This window comes from Podarcis vaucheri (genome assembly GCF_965113315.1).
Source record: "Podarcis vaucheri genome assembly, chromosome: 1".
In the NCBI taxonomy this organism is placed as follows: Eukaryota; Metazoa; Chordata; class Lepidosauria; order Squamata; family Lacertidae; genus Podarcis; species Podarcis vaucheri.
The window spans coordinates 85,119,258-85,132,307 of NC_138759.1; the positions used below are offsets into that span (position 1 = coordinate 85,119,258).

Here is a 13,050-nt window from a genome sequence, read left to right on the forward strand (position 1 = left end):
ATAAGAACAAAAATCGGGCTCTGGCGGCATGACGGCAGCAGGAGGCCCCATTAGCTAAAGTGGTACCTCAGGTTAAGAACAGTTTCAGGTTAAGAATGGACCTCCGGAACGAAATAAGTACTTAACCCGAGGTACCACTGTATTCCTGAAGATGCTAGACTTTAGCATCTTCTCTTCTAAAAGATAGCCCAGATAACAAAACACAGTGCTGTAATGAGTCTATTTAAGATAAAATCTTAAAACATTGTGCTGTGTGGAAACAATATTCTCTGTGAAATCCAGAAAGGACCCATTTTTTTAGTTACTTGAGATTTATTATCCATCAAGGAAAGAAAGCCAACACAGTGCATGCCTTTTTATTGCATAGGAAGATTTTTCCCTCTGGCAAGCCGCCTCACTGCATCTTTCACTTCTTTGTTTCTGAAGCTGTAGATCAGAGGGTTCAGCATGGGAATCATAACTGTGTAGAACATAGAGACCATCTTGTCCTCATCAGCTGAAGACATAGAGCTGGGACGCACATATATAAAGAAGAGTGTCCCATAAAAGATAGACACTACCGTGAGATGGGTTGAGCAGGTGGAGAAAGCTTTGTGCCTGCCCTTGTTGGAGCGTATTCTCAGGATGGCCACGAGGATGTAGATATAGGAGACAATGATAATTGACGTACTCACAATGCCAAAGGTACAAGACAGACCAAAAAGCACCCCCTTGTTGAGTGTGGTATCTGAACAGGAGAGGGATATGACTGCAGGGATGTCACAGAAGAAATGGTTGATCGTATTGGTGTGACAGAAGGTGAGTTGAAAAGTTAAGGTTGTGTGTGTTGTGGCATTTAGTACTCCTAAAAGGTAGGGGGCGATTATCAGCTGGGTGCAAACTCTGCGTGACATGATTACTGTATAAAGAAGTGGATTGGAAATGGCCATATATCGGTCGTATGCCATTGCTGCCAAGAGGAAACACTCAGTGGCTAAAAAGAGTCCAAAAAACCACATCTGTAGAGCACAGCCAGTCAATGAGATAGCTTTTCTTTTCATGACCAAATCCATCAGCATCTTGGGAGTGACAACAGTCGAGTAGCAGAGGTCTACAAAGGATAAGTTGCTAAGGAAAAAGTACATGGGGGTGTGGAGTTGCAAGCTAATCCTGATTAAAATGATCATCCCAAGGTTGCCAAGTAGGGTGATAAGGTATACTGCTAGGAAAAAAGTGAAAAGAGGGAACTGAAGTTTTGAAGAGTCCGTGAATCCCGAGAAAACGAATTCATGTATTGTAGTATGATTTTCCACAGCCACTTCTTCCTGCACTGTGGTGGAAAACAACAACATTGTATTATGTGGATCTCTCCCCTCTTCCTATTATAGCATGACTCCCCTTTTCTATTATTATTATTATTATCATTATTATTATTATTATTATTATTATTATTAACTGGAGGAGGAAAACCTATTGCTCCTTGAACTTCTATCAGCCCCAGCCAGTGTGCCAAGTGGTGAGGTGATTATGGTGACTGGAGATTTGGAGGGCCAAAAGTTGTGCACATCCCTGTTGCAAACAATGCAAGCGGCATGATTTTAGAGCTGCATTTGGAGGGTGGTTTTAACACTAGTGTAAGATAAGTATTTGTGCATGTGTAAAAAGAAAGAAAGTGGCACCGGCAGCAGTTTTGGGGGAAATGTTAAAGCTGAGGGGTTAGTTTCACCTCAAAGTACCTTTCTAGTACATGCATCAGAATCATTCTGCTTTCCATGCTAGGACAGCTATGTGCATTTTGAACTGCTTAATAGGTATATGCAGTGTGATGTCCTCCTTGATATTTGAACAACAGCACAGTCTTTTGCTTAAGGGCCCAACTAGATGTGATACCAAAGGTATCACTATGTTCCATGCATTATTTTTAAAGGCAAAATTGCAGCTGCAGAGCTAAGGGAGGAGGAGAGGAAGGTGAAGACCACAGTGTGTGGCAGAGTTAGCCCTTTCTTCCCACATTGTAGTCTTTGACAAGCTTCCCACCCCTCCCAATGAAGCTGCTATTAGCCCTGTTGGAGGATGACTAATATGTTGGAGAAAATTCCATTGCCCTTCTTCAAATGATCTCTTTCTTATGCCTGTTTATGAAGAAAACATTTTCACTCATAAACCATTTGCTTGGTTAACTCAAAATTAGCCCTGGACTTCTTTTTGTTTGAGTTAGTTGTAGACAAGGGTTCAGCATCATGAATCATGTTTTCAGTATCAGTGGCTGCTACTAAAAAATATTTTAAAAATGGTTTGTTTCAATGACTCTTTGGGGAGAGTGTAAAAATGGTCTGATAGATAGCTGCTGGGTTCCTAGAGAGGAAAGCTTGACAGAGAAAGAAGTTTGCATTTATATCCTCATAGAGAATTACCCTCCTGTGTTTCTAATGTGGTTGACCTGGGGCATCTTAACCGAATGGGAAGAGCAGAGAGGAAGGAGTGGCCAGAAGGGTGAAAAGATCTTTCCCTTTTCTTCTCATCTGACTTGGCAGGTCAGGGCAAAGAATGAAAGGATGCCTGGAACAGGCAATGGATGTATGTGGATACATTGCAAGTCTGTAGTTTAGGAAGTGCAATCTGGCCAAGGCCTAATTTGAAAACTAAAATCTAGAAATACTTTTTAACCTACCCATCCTCTTATGACCTTCAAACACTTTTCCTCTTGCAATTCTTGCCTCTGGTTTGTCCTGTGCATCAAGTTGAACCTCCACTATTTACTCCACTCACTACCACAGGAGCAGCTTTCAGTGATGAGATGAAAAGATGGCTGAATATCATTATGATGCCTACAAATTCTTATGTATCACAGAACTGCTTGTTGTGTGCAACTTAGTATTTCTGAAACTGCTGTTCAGAAGAGACTTCCTATTCTGAGAGTTTGAAACTGGGGATTTTGTCCTCCGGAAGGATCAGATATCAGGTGGGAATTGCAATTATCTTAATGGCTCTCTGTAGAAGAAGTCAATTCCACTGCAAATGTCCTTACAAAGCAAAAACAATACCTACATTCTAAGCGCACAGTGCCAGCACAAATACAGTGGTACCTCGGGTTAAGTACTTAATTCGTTCTGAAGGTCCGTACTTAACCTGAAACTGTTCTTAACCTGAAGCACCACTTTAGCTAATGGAGCCTCCTGCTGCCGTCGTGCCACGCCGCCGGAGCACGATTTCTTTTCTCATCCTGAAGTAAAGTTCTTAACCTGAGGTACTATTTCTGGGTTAGCGGAGTCTGTAACCTGAAGCGTATGTAACCTGAAATGTATGTAACCCGAGGTACCACTGTAGTGTAAAAAGCAGGTCTAGACTACAATCCAGTAGAGAGCATAGTACACTTAAGCCCAGTGATATAATAAGAATGTAAGATGTCTGTGCTGGATCAGACCAAAGGTCCACTCAGTCCAGCATCCTGTTCTCACAGTGGCCAACCAGAGGGCTATGGAAAGCCCATAAGCAAGACGTGAGTCTATAGCCATCTCTCTACTTGTGTAAGTAGAAGTGTGACTTCTATACTTCTATTGCTGGATAATGGTGCTGCAACCTAGGCTTCCAGATACAGGTCCATTTCACTGTATGGGACAAAGTCATCCAGTGGCTGTAGCATCTGCCACTCTCCAAAGCTGTTATCCCCTGAAGATGTTCTACACCCTGCAGAAGCAAAAACCCGGATTCCCTTTACCTCCTTGGAAAAATAGTTGGGGTAAATTTTTATCAGAAAAACTGTGAAAGGGTTAGGCAAGTCCCACCCCCCCAAAGTTGTCTTCCACTGCCCACTGAATCCTCTGCATCTGTATTTGATTATCAAAGAAAATATGGGAAGAAACTTAAGTTAGATTAAAATTTAATGTATGTGCCAACTTTTCCACAATAAAGGCACAAAACAGAAACCACAATACGTTACACATAATGTAAACATCAATGAGCATTTCGTAACAACATATCAGCAATTTCATTTCCCATATATAATGAGTTAAAGAAAATGTTTAAAAACGCTTTTGTTAAAAAAACCAGAAGTCTTTTTACTGGGTATAGTAGGTGAAGAGATACCAAAAAGAGATTAAAGACTGTTCATGTATGCAACAACAGCAGTAAGAATCCTTTTAGCCCAAAAATGGAAACAACAAGTACCAACGAAAGAAGAGTGGCAGATGAAAATGATGGACTTTGCGGTACTGGCGAAGCTGAAGAGAAAAATATGAAACCAGCATGATCAAGTATTCCAAAAAGACTGGGGTAAATTTATACAATATTTGAAAGACCATTGTAAGTAATTAACAACACTAGTAGGGTTACCTGAGGACTTGTAATGAGATTTTTTTTTTTTACCTTTCTACATTTATTTAAACTTTGAGGTATTTTGTAATGAGTTATATTTGAATTGGAAAATATATAAAGTGCTGTGATATAAAGGTTACTTTTGAAAGCCAAGAGGTGAGAGGGAAGGAAGTCGACAGGCTCTAAAGAGCCAAAGAAGGAAAATGGATTACAATGATGTGATTACATATGTTTAAATGGAAAATTCATTAAAAAATTATTTTATAAAAAAAACATACCAGCAATTTCAATAGCAAATACTTTCAAAACATAGTGCATTTCAACTGCAATGTGTAGATAAAACAAACAATCCCCAAACTCAGCAAACATTAAAATGTACATATTCAAAAGTGCTCTCAACAAAATCAGCCCAATCATGGAAATTTCTTGGGCAATTGGTTTGTTAACCCCTCTCACAATTACATTGACTCTCCCCATCTCTCACCTGCATGAGACCCTGGAGAGACTCTGCCTGCTAAAGCAGATAGTCTTGGACCATTTGGAGAAATATTCTGGTCAGCTGCCTACATTCCCGTTGTGTAGAATATGGATGCTATCTTGAGTTCTACTGATGAGGTGGTATGAAAGAACAGTAACATGAAATTTAAAGTTGTTCACAAGCAGTTCCTTGAAACTACTAGACCAAGTTAGTCACAAGGATCTCAAAACCCATTGCGATGGGACCAAATTGTGACAAACTTTAGCAGAACTGGGGGTTTCATATAAACAATGGATGGGGAACTAGATCGAGTCAGCAGGTTGGATTCCTCATCCCCTCAACCCTGTGGACCCAGATGGCTGGGTTGTCATCATAGAATCATAGAATCATAGAGTTGGAAGAGACCACAAGGGCCATCGAGTCCAACCCCCTGCCAAGCAGGAAACACCATCAGAGCACTCCTGACATATGGTTGTCAAGCCTCTGCTTAAAGACCTCCAAAGTAGGAGACTCCACCACACTCCTTGGCAGCAAATTCCACTGTCGAACAGCTCTTACTGTCAGGAAGTTCTTCCTAATGTTTAGGTGGAATCTTCTTTCTTGTAGTTTGGATCCATTGCTCCGTGTCCGCTTCTCTGGAGCAGCAGAAAACAACCTTTCTCCCTCCTCTATGTGACATCCTTTTATATATTTGAACATGGCTATCATATCACCCCTTAGCCTCCTCTTCTCCAGGCTAAACATGCCCAGCTCCCTTAGCCGTTCCTCATAAGGCATCGTTTCCAGGCCTTTGACCATTTTGGTTGCCCTCCTCTGGACACGTTCCAGTTTGTCAGTGTCCTTCTTGAATTGTGGTGCCCAGAACTGGACACAGTACTCCAGGTGTGGTCTGACCAGAGCAGAATACAGTGGCACTATTACTTCCCTTGATCTAGATGCTATACTCCTATTGATGCAGCCCAGAATTGCATTGGCTTTTTTAGCTGCCATGTCACACTGTTGGCTCATGTCAAGTTTGTGGTCAACCAAGACTCCTAGATCCTTTTCACATGTACTGCTCTCAAGCCAGGTGTCCCCCATCTTGTATTTGTGCCTCTCATTTTTTTTGCCCAAGTGCAATACTTTACATTTCTCCCTGTTAAAATTCATCTTGTTTGTTTTTGCCCAGTTCTCTAATCTGTCAAGGTCGTTTTGAAGTGTGATCCTGTCCTCTGGGGTGTTAGCCACCCCTCCCAGTTTGGTGTCATCTGCAAATTTGATCAGGATGCCCTTGAGTCCATCATCCAAGTCGTTGATAAAGATGTTGAATAAGACCGGGCCCAAGACAGAACCCTGTGGCACCCCACTAGTCACTCTTCTCCAGGATGAAGAGGAACCATTGATGAGCACCCTCTGGGTTCGGTCAGTCAGCCAGTTACAAATCCACTGAGTGGTAGCATAGTCAAGACCGCATTTTACCAGCTTCTTTACAAGAATATCATGGGGCACCTTGTCAAATGCCTTGCTGAAATCAAGGTAGGCTACATCCACTGCGTTCCCTTCATCTACCAGGCTTGTAATTCTGTCAAAAAACGAGATCAGGTTAGTCTGACATGACTTATTTTTCAGAAATCCATGCTGACTATTGGTGATCACAGCATTCCTTTCTAGGTGCTCACAGACTGTTTGCTTAATGATCTGCTCCAGAATCTTCCCTGCTATTGATGTCAGACTGACTGGGCGGTAATTATTTGGGTCCTCTCTTTTCCCCTTTTTGAAAATAGGGACAACATTTGCCCTCCTCCAGTCTGTCGGGACTTCGCCTGTTCTCCAGGAATTCTCAAAGATGACTGCCAGTGGTTCTGAGATCACATCTGCCAGTTCTTTTAATACTCTTGGATGCAGTTCATCTGGCCCTGGAGACTTGAATACATCTAAACTAGCCAAGTATTCTTGTACTATCTCCTTAGTTATTCTGGGCTGTGTTTCCTTTGCTGAATCATTTGCTCCAAATTCTTCAGGTCGGGCATTGTTTTCTTTATCGGAGAAGACTGAGGCAAAGAAGGCATTGAGGAGTTCAGCCCTTTCTGTGTCCCCTGTTTGCATTTCACCATCTTCTCCTCTGAGTGACCCCACTGTTTCTTTGTTCTTCCTTTTGCTACGAACATACCCATAAAAGCCTTTTTTGTTGCTTTTAACCTCTCTAGCAAGCCTGAGTTCATTCTGTGCTTTAGCTTTTCTGATTTTGTGTCTACACGTGCTGGCTATTTGTTTGAATTCCTCTTTGGTGGTTTCCCCCCTTTTCCATTTTTTGTACACATCCTTTTTAAATCTTAATTCAGTTAAAAGTTCTTTAGATAGCCACCCTGGCTTCTTTAGGCACCTTCCATGTTTCCGTCTCATTGGTATTGCCTGACATTGTGCTTTTACTATCTCCCTCTTAACAAACTCCCAGCCATCATGAACTCCCTTTCCTTTTAGTATTGCTGTCCATGGGATCTCACCCAGCACTTCCCTAAGTTTTATGAAGTCGGCTTTCTTAAAGTCAAGAAATTGAGTCCTAGTATGCTTGGCTGCTCCTTTCCGCTGTATAGTAAACTTCAGAAGAGCATGATCACTCGCGCCTAATGATCCTTCCACATCTACCCCACTAACCAGGTCATCAACATTGGTTAGGACCAGATCTAAAATGGCTGTTCCTCTTGTTGCTTCTCCCACTTTCTGGACAATGAAGTTGTCTGAAAGGCCAGTGAGGAATCTGTTTGACCTTATGCTCTTGGCTGAGTTTGACGTCCAACAAATATCCGGGTTATTGAAGTCCCCCATTACTACTATCTCCCTTCCTTTTGCATGCTTGGCCATCTGTTCCAGGAAGGCATCATCTGTGTCCTCCGTTTGGCTTGGGGATCTATAGTAAACTCCCACAATGAGGTCTCTGTTATTCTTCTCTCCCTTAATTTTGACCCAAATGCTCTCACTTTGGCTTTGAGGTTCTAAATCTTGGATGTCTTCACAGGTATACACATCCCTGACATATAACGCCACTCCTCCTCCTTTCTTGTCTGGTCTGTTTCTCTGAAATAGATTGTATCCCCCCATTATTACATTCCAATCGTGGGACTTATCCCACCAGGTTTCAGTGATGCCTATTATGTCATATTTAGTTTGCTGTACCAAGAGCTCAAGCTCATCTTGTTTATTTCCCATGCTTTGCACATTAGTGTACAGACATTGAAGTCCATTAATCATTCCCCCGTGTCTCTTATTTAAGGATTTTTTCCTCCCACCACTAGGTCCGCGTGCTGTTTGCTCCATTTGGTCTATGACATTTGGATGATCATCTTCATTAATTGATAGACTGCTACCTTGAGGAGCACTGTCTCCCTCCCCCACATTAGTCAGTTTAAAGCCCTCCTGATGAGGTTTCTGAGATTTTTGGCAAAAACATTTCTCCCAACCGTTGTGAGGTGCAGCCCATCACTTGCCAGAAGTCCATCTTCAAGAAACTGCAGTCCGTGATCTAAGAATCCAAACCGTTCCTGTTTACACCATTTGCGAAGCCAGCTGTTCACTTCCACTATTTTTCTCTCTCTCCCTGGGCCACGTCGTTCAACTGGGAGGACAGACGAGATGACAATTTGTGCATTTAGTTGCTTCAATTTCCTGCCGAGAGCCTCGTAGTCTCTTTTGATCTTCTGGAGGCTATTGCTTGCAGTGTCATTGGTTCCCACATGAACCGAGAGGAAGGGGTATTTGTCAGTGGGTTTTATGATTCCTTGCAGTCGTTCAGTTACATCTTGGATCTTAGCCCCGGGAAGACAGCACACTTCCCGAGACATCTTGTCAGGCCCACAGATCACTGCTTCTGTTCCTCTCAATAGGGAATCCCCTATCACCACTACACGCCTCCTCTTGGGTTTGGTCGGGGTTCTTCCGTGAGCTGTCCGTTCCAAGGTCGCCTGCACATTCCCTGAGGACTGACTTTGCTGCTCGTCTTCATATACCTGATTGACTGTAATGAGGGAGAGATCCTCAAATGGAGTCTGCTCTTCGTCTTCCATGCTAGGGGAGAGGACCTCAAAGTGATTGTGTATTTCTAAACAATCAGAGTGAACCCTGGGCCTCCTACTCCTACTTGTCAGGTGACTGGCATCTGTTAATGTTCAAAGGAGGTTACTGTAACTGCCAATCTGCTCTAAACATTTGTGAAGTTAGCCCAGAGACCAAAGGTAGACCTCTAATTCTTTCAGTCTGGCTCCTGAGACTCTCTCCAGGATGCACCTTTTCTCCCCTGGGCTTCACCCTGTTCCACATACTTTTGTCTTGGTAAAATGCATCCTTGAAGTATGATAATGCCTCTTGCTTGCCTGGATAATGTATAGAGAGATATGCACGGTGTTGTAGAAATCTCTGACTTTTGCATGGTTGGATATATAAAGGTCATCCTGTCTACTTTTCCTTTAAGCCCTGCCCACCATTGGCAGATGGACCCCAGAAGGTTGCCCACAGGGAAATGTAGTTGTTGAGCTGAAAAATGTTCCCCACCCCTGATTTAGGAACACAAGCCAGCTTCCTAAACTGCCTTTTTCCTTAGGCGTTCTGGTTTCTAGCCAACAGTTTTTCATGAAGCTCTCAATGCCTTTCAAATTCTTTCAGTGCCACGTAAATCAATCACCCCAAAGCTTGTTCTAATCTTAAATCACCACTTCTTGAATGTTTAAACCAGATTTTAGCCCCATAACATTATAACAGACTCATTTCCTCATCCTGATTAACCTATTAACCACATGTAACATGCTACCTTCCTGCTATAAATTCTGGTTTATCTCTTATCTAATTGCAAGCCCTAGATGAGGAACCTTGAAAATCAGTGTTTTAGCACCTCAAAACCTCCTGGGCTTTGTTTATATTCCTAAAAACCTTCCACTCTTCCTTTTACCTAATAAATTTAATCGAAGAGAGTAACAGAATACATGTCATCAATTGAGTTATCTTCGCTCCAACTCTTGCCATATTCTGCCAGGCTGGCCTGGCCAATGGTCAGGGGTAATGGGAGCTGCAAACCAGCAACAATAGGAGGTCACAACGTTGGCTACCTCTGATTCATTCTTTCTTTTATATAACTGAATCTATGGGTCGTCCCCCCCGGTCTATAGAAAGCCCTTCCCCTTGATCAGCTGCCTCACAGCATCTTTCACCCCTTTGTTCCTCAAGCTGTAGATCAAAGGGTTCAGCATGGGGAGACCTGACTTAAAAATGGAAATAAGGTTCACATCTTTATTAACTTATTAGATCTAAAACAAAACATAGATAATTTAGCTGCCTTCTTCAAGCCTTATAGTTCAAGGTTAGAACTAGGTGATCGCTCCTGCTGTTTGCTTTCTTTAGTTGACCCCATCCTGGCTCACAACCTTGAATTTGACCTTAAACTGATTATGGCTCATAATTACAGTCCACCTAAGCAAGTGCAAAGGAGGAAAGCTATAATCCTTTGGGATCAATGACTGCAGTGGTTTTGCATGTTTATGTCTGAATCCACATGCGTGTTACTGCTCATGTGACCTCCAACATGCACTTCTATGAGAGGAAGGAAACCTTCAGCACACAGACAGAGGTGCATTTGTTTAAATGTGTGTATACCCTTCACCTTTATTCCTGATAAATAATTTTCCACAATAAGAAACTCTCAAAAGATCAATTTAATTCAAAAAAAAGACAGACAGTACATGGCTTTTAAACAGTGAATTACTGTCATCAATACATTCACACACTCTATTCCAAAGAATAAAGAAATCCTAAAGGTATGCAAAAGGAAAATGTTGAAGATCAACAGGAAATAGAGACGGGGCAAAGATTTATACCTTTCCAGAAGACAATCAAGACACAAAGTCAGGATTATGCTTCTGTGCCTTGTTATGTGGATTAAGCCCTCTCCTTCTTCTATCTATACCCTTGCATTTTGGTTTGACAATAGAGGTGTCTCACCTTCTCCTGGTCTGTGCTGCATGGAGATGCCAACTGAGAAAACTGGTTAGAGTTTTATGTTGTGTAAAGATGCAGTAAGATGCTATGTTGCTAACTTGCCATTGAAAATGCTTGAGTATATTTTGAGGTCTCACTATGTGAACAGAAGGGGTTCTAGGAGGGAACTTGCTTGCTCACAAGCATGACTTTACAAATTCCCCTGAAGTGTGCTTATTCCTTACAATGTGCTACCATGCTGTTGTGATATATTGTGGGACGAAGAGGATATTGTGATATATTGTTGGATGACTTTCTGAAAGCACAAGTCCTCTCCCTTGGGTTGGGGTTGCACATCCACCCAAGAGAAGCAAGTGTCATTTATTTGTTTGAAGCCATGGTGACTCCCTAAGGGAACTGATAACCTGACCTTGCTGGCTGTTTTTGAGCTGATTCTTCTTGCAAACCAGGGTGCTGCATGTGATAGGTGGAAACTGTGCTGATGATCAGGGGTAGCATTACAAGGGACTGACTGGAAACCATGCAAGCAGGAAATGATCCCACACAGATGAACCAGGTGAAAGGTCTAGGCAAGTACATCTCATACTGGAAAGCTACAAGTGGCAGGATTGGGTAAGAATCTCTTCATAATCTGATGCCACAGGGTGCTAACCACTGTATCCTGCACTTTTCTTCCCACAAGAGGAAGCTAACCTAGCCAAGCATCCCTATAATACCCCACAGGCCCTTCTGCAGATCCCTCAAGAATGTATCACAGAGCTCAAGGGAAGTAGGCACTTCATCATCTATGAAGAAGTGAGGCAGTGAGTTTATTTATTTAATTCATGAATTTATAGGCCACACATTCATAAAACAACATAACAAGGTGGAATACAACATGCAAAAGCAAGGTTAACAAAGATATCCATTGAAAACATCAATAAATACTGATCGGATTATAAAGGAAATTAATGTTGCAAAGGGCAGGCCCAACAAGGAAGACTTCAAGAGACATCTGAATGAAGGAAGGGAGGAATTCCGCTGAATCTCTGCAGGCAAGTAATACCATGGGTCAGGGCCTGCCACATTAAAATCTCTATCCCTAGTGGTGACCAAACAACCAAACCTCAGGGATATGGGGAACCAAAAGAAGTTCTCAGCTGGAGGATCTTAGTGCTTGCTGTTTTGATGACAATGATGTCATGCTAGCCCTGCCAAAGACTTGCATGTAAGAGGAGCACTGATTTCACAATTATCACCCACCTGGAAGCACCCAAAGTGCATAATTTATGCCTCAGCGGAAATACCTTTCTTCCTCATGATCCTTTTCAGAGCCGCCTTCACCTCCTTATTCCTCAGGCTGTAGATCAAAGGGTTCACCATGGGGATCACCACTGTATAAAAGACAGCAGCAACTTGGTCTTGGGCATCAGCGTCACTTGAGGTAGGCTTCAGATAGATGAAAAGGATGGTGGTATAGAACAAGGTGACAGCCATCATATGGGAGCCACAGGTAGATAAGGTTTTCTTGCGTCCCTCAGATGAGCTGATCCGACGGATGGTGATGAGGATGTAGATGTAAGAGATGAGGATGGTGAGGAATGAACAGAGACCTATCAGGGAAGAGATCACAAATAGCAGGATGTGGTTGAGCATTGTGTTGGAGCAAGCAAGCTTCAGTATTAAGGGTACATCACAAAAGAAGTGGTTAATGACATTAGAGCCGCAGAAAGGAAGGCGGAAGGTGGTGTTTGTGTGTATCATGCCATTGGTACACCCCGCCAGGTATGAAGCCAGTACAAGCCAAATGCAGACCTTCCTAGACATGACAACTGGGTAAAGCAACGGGTTGCAGATTGCTACATAACGGTCATAGGCCATGGCTGCTAGCAAGAGACACTCTACAGTGGCAAAGACAGCATAGAAATAAAACTGGGCAGCACAGCCAGCGAACGAAATGGCTTTCTTCTCAGCCAAGAAATCTGCCAGCGTTTTGGGGACGATGACAGTGGAGTAACAGAGATCTGAGAAGGACAGGTTGCTGAGGAAGAAGTACATGGGTGTTTGAAGGTGGCGGTCAAGGTGAATCAGTGCTATCATCCCGAGATTTCCCAGAAGAGTGATCGCGTAGATGGTCAGAAACACTGCAAAGAGGGAAATGCGGAGCACTGGGTTGTTTGTGAATCCCGCAAGAATGAATTCTGAAACTGTGGTTTGATTCCATTGGGCCATCATAACAGAACACAAAACCTGTAAAACAGTGGAGAGAAACAATGGTGATGTCTTAAACTTGGTTGAAAACTAACACTAACTTAACTATTGCTACTACAGACATACCT

General features: G+C 42.6%; 2 protein-coding genes across 2 annotated transcripts; both read right to left on the reverse strand.

The window, feature by feature from the left end:
* Window positions 1–356: 356 nt before the first annotated feature.
* On the reverse strand, window positions 357–1,331 carry LOC309536021 (olfactory receptor 5G9-like; the record flags this gene model as incomplete). Its single annotated transcript, XM_082229589.1, has 1 exon — window positions 357–1,331. One exon carries the CDS (start codon window positions 1,329–1,331, stop codon window positions 357–359), a length of 975 nt encoding a protein of 324 aa, XP_082085715.1.
* A 10,343-nt stretch (window positions 1,332–11,674) lies between these two features.
* On the reverse strand, window positions 11,675–12,946 carry LOC309526318 (olfactory receptor 5AP2-like; the record flags this gene model as incomplete). The annotated part of the gene is made up of 1 exon (XM_082212228.1): window positions 11,675–12,946. The coding sequence occupies one exon, from the start codon at window positions 12,944–12,946 to the stop codon at window positions 11,999–12,001; it is 948 nt and encodes a 315-aa protein (XP_082068354.1). The 3' UTR covers window positions 11,675–11,998.
* Window positions 12,947–13,050: the final 104 nt, after the last annotated feature.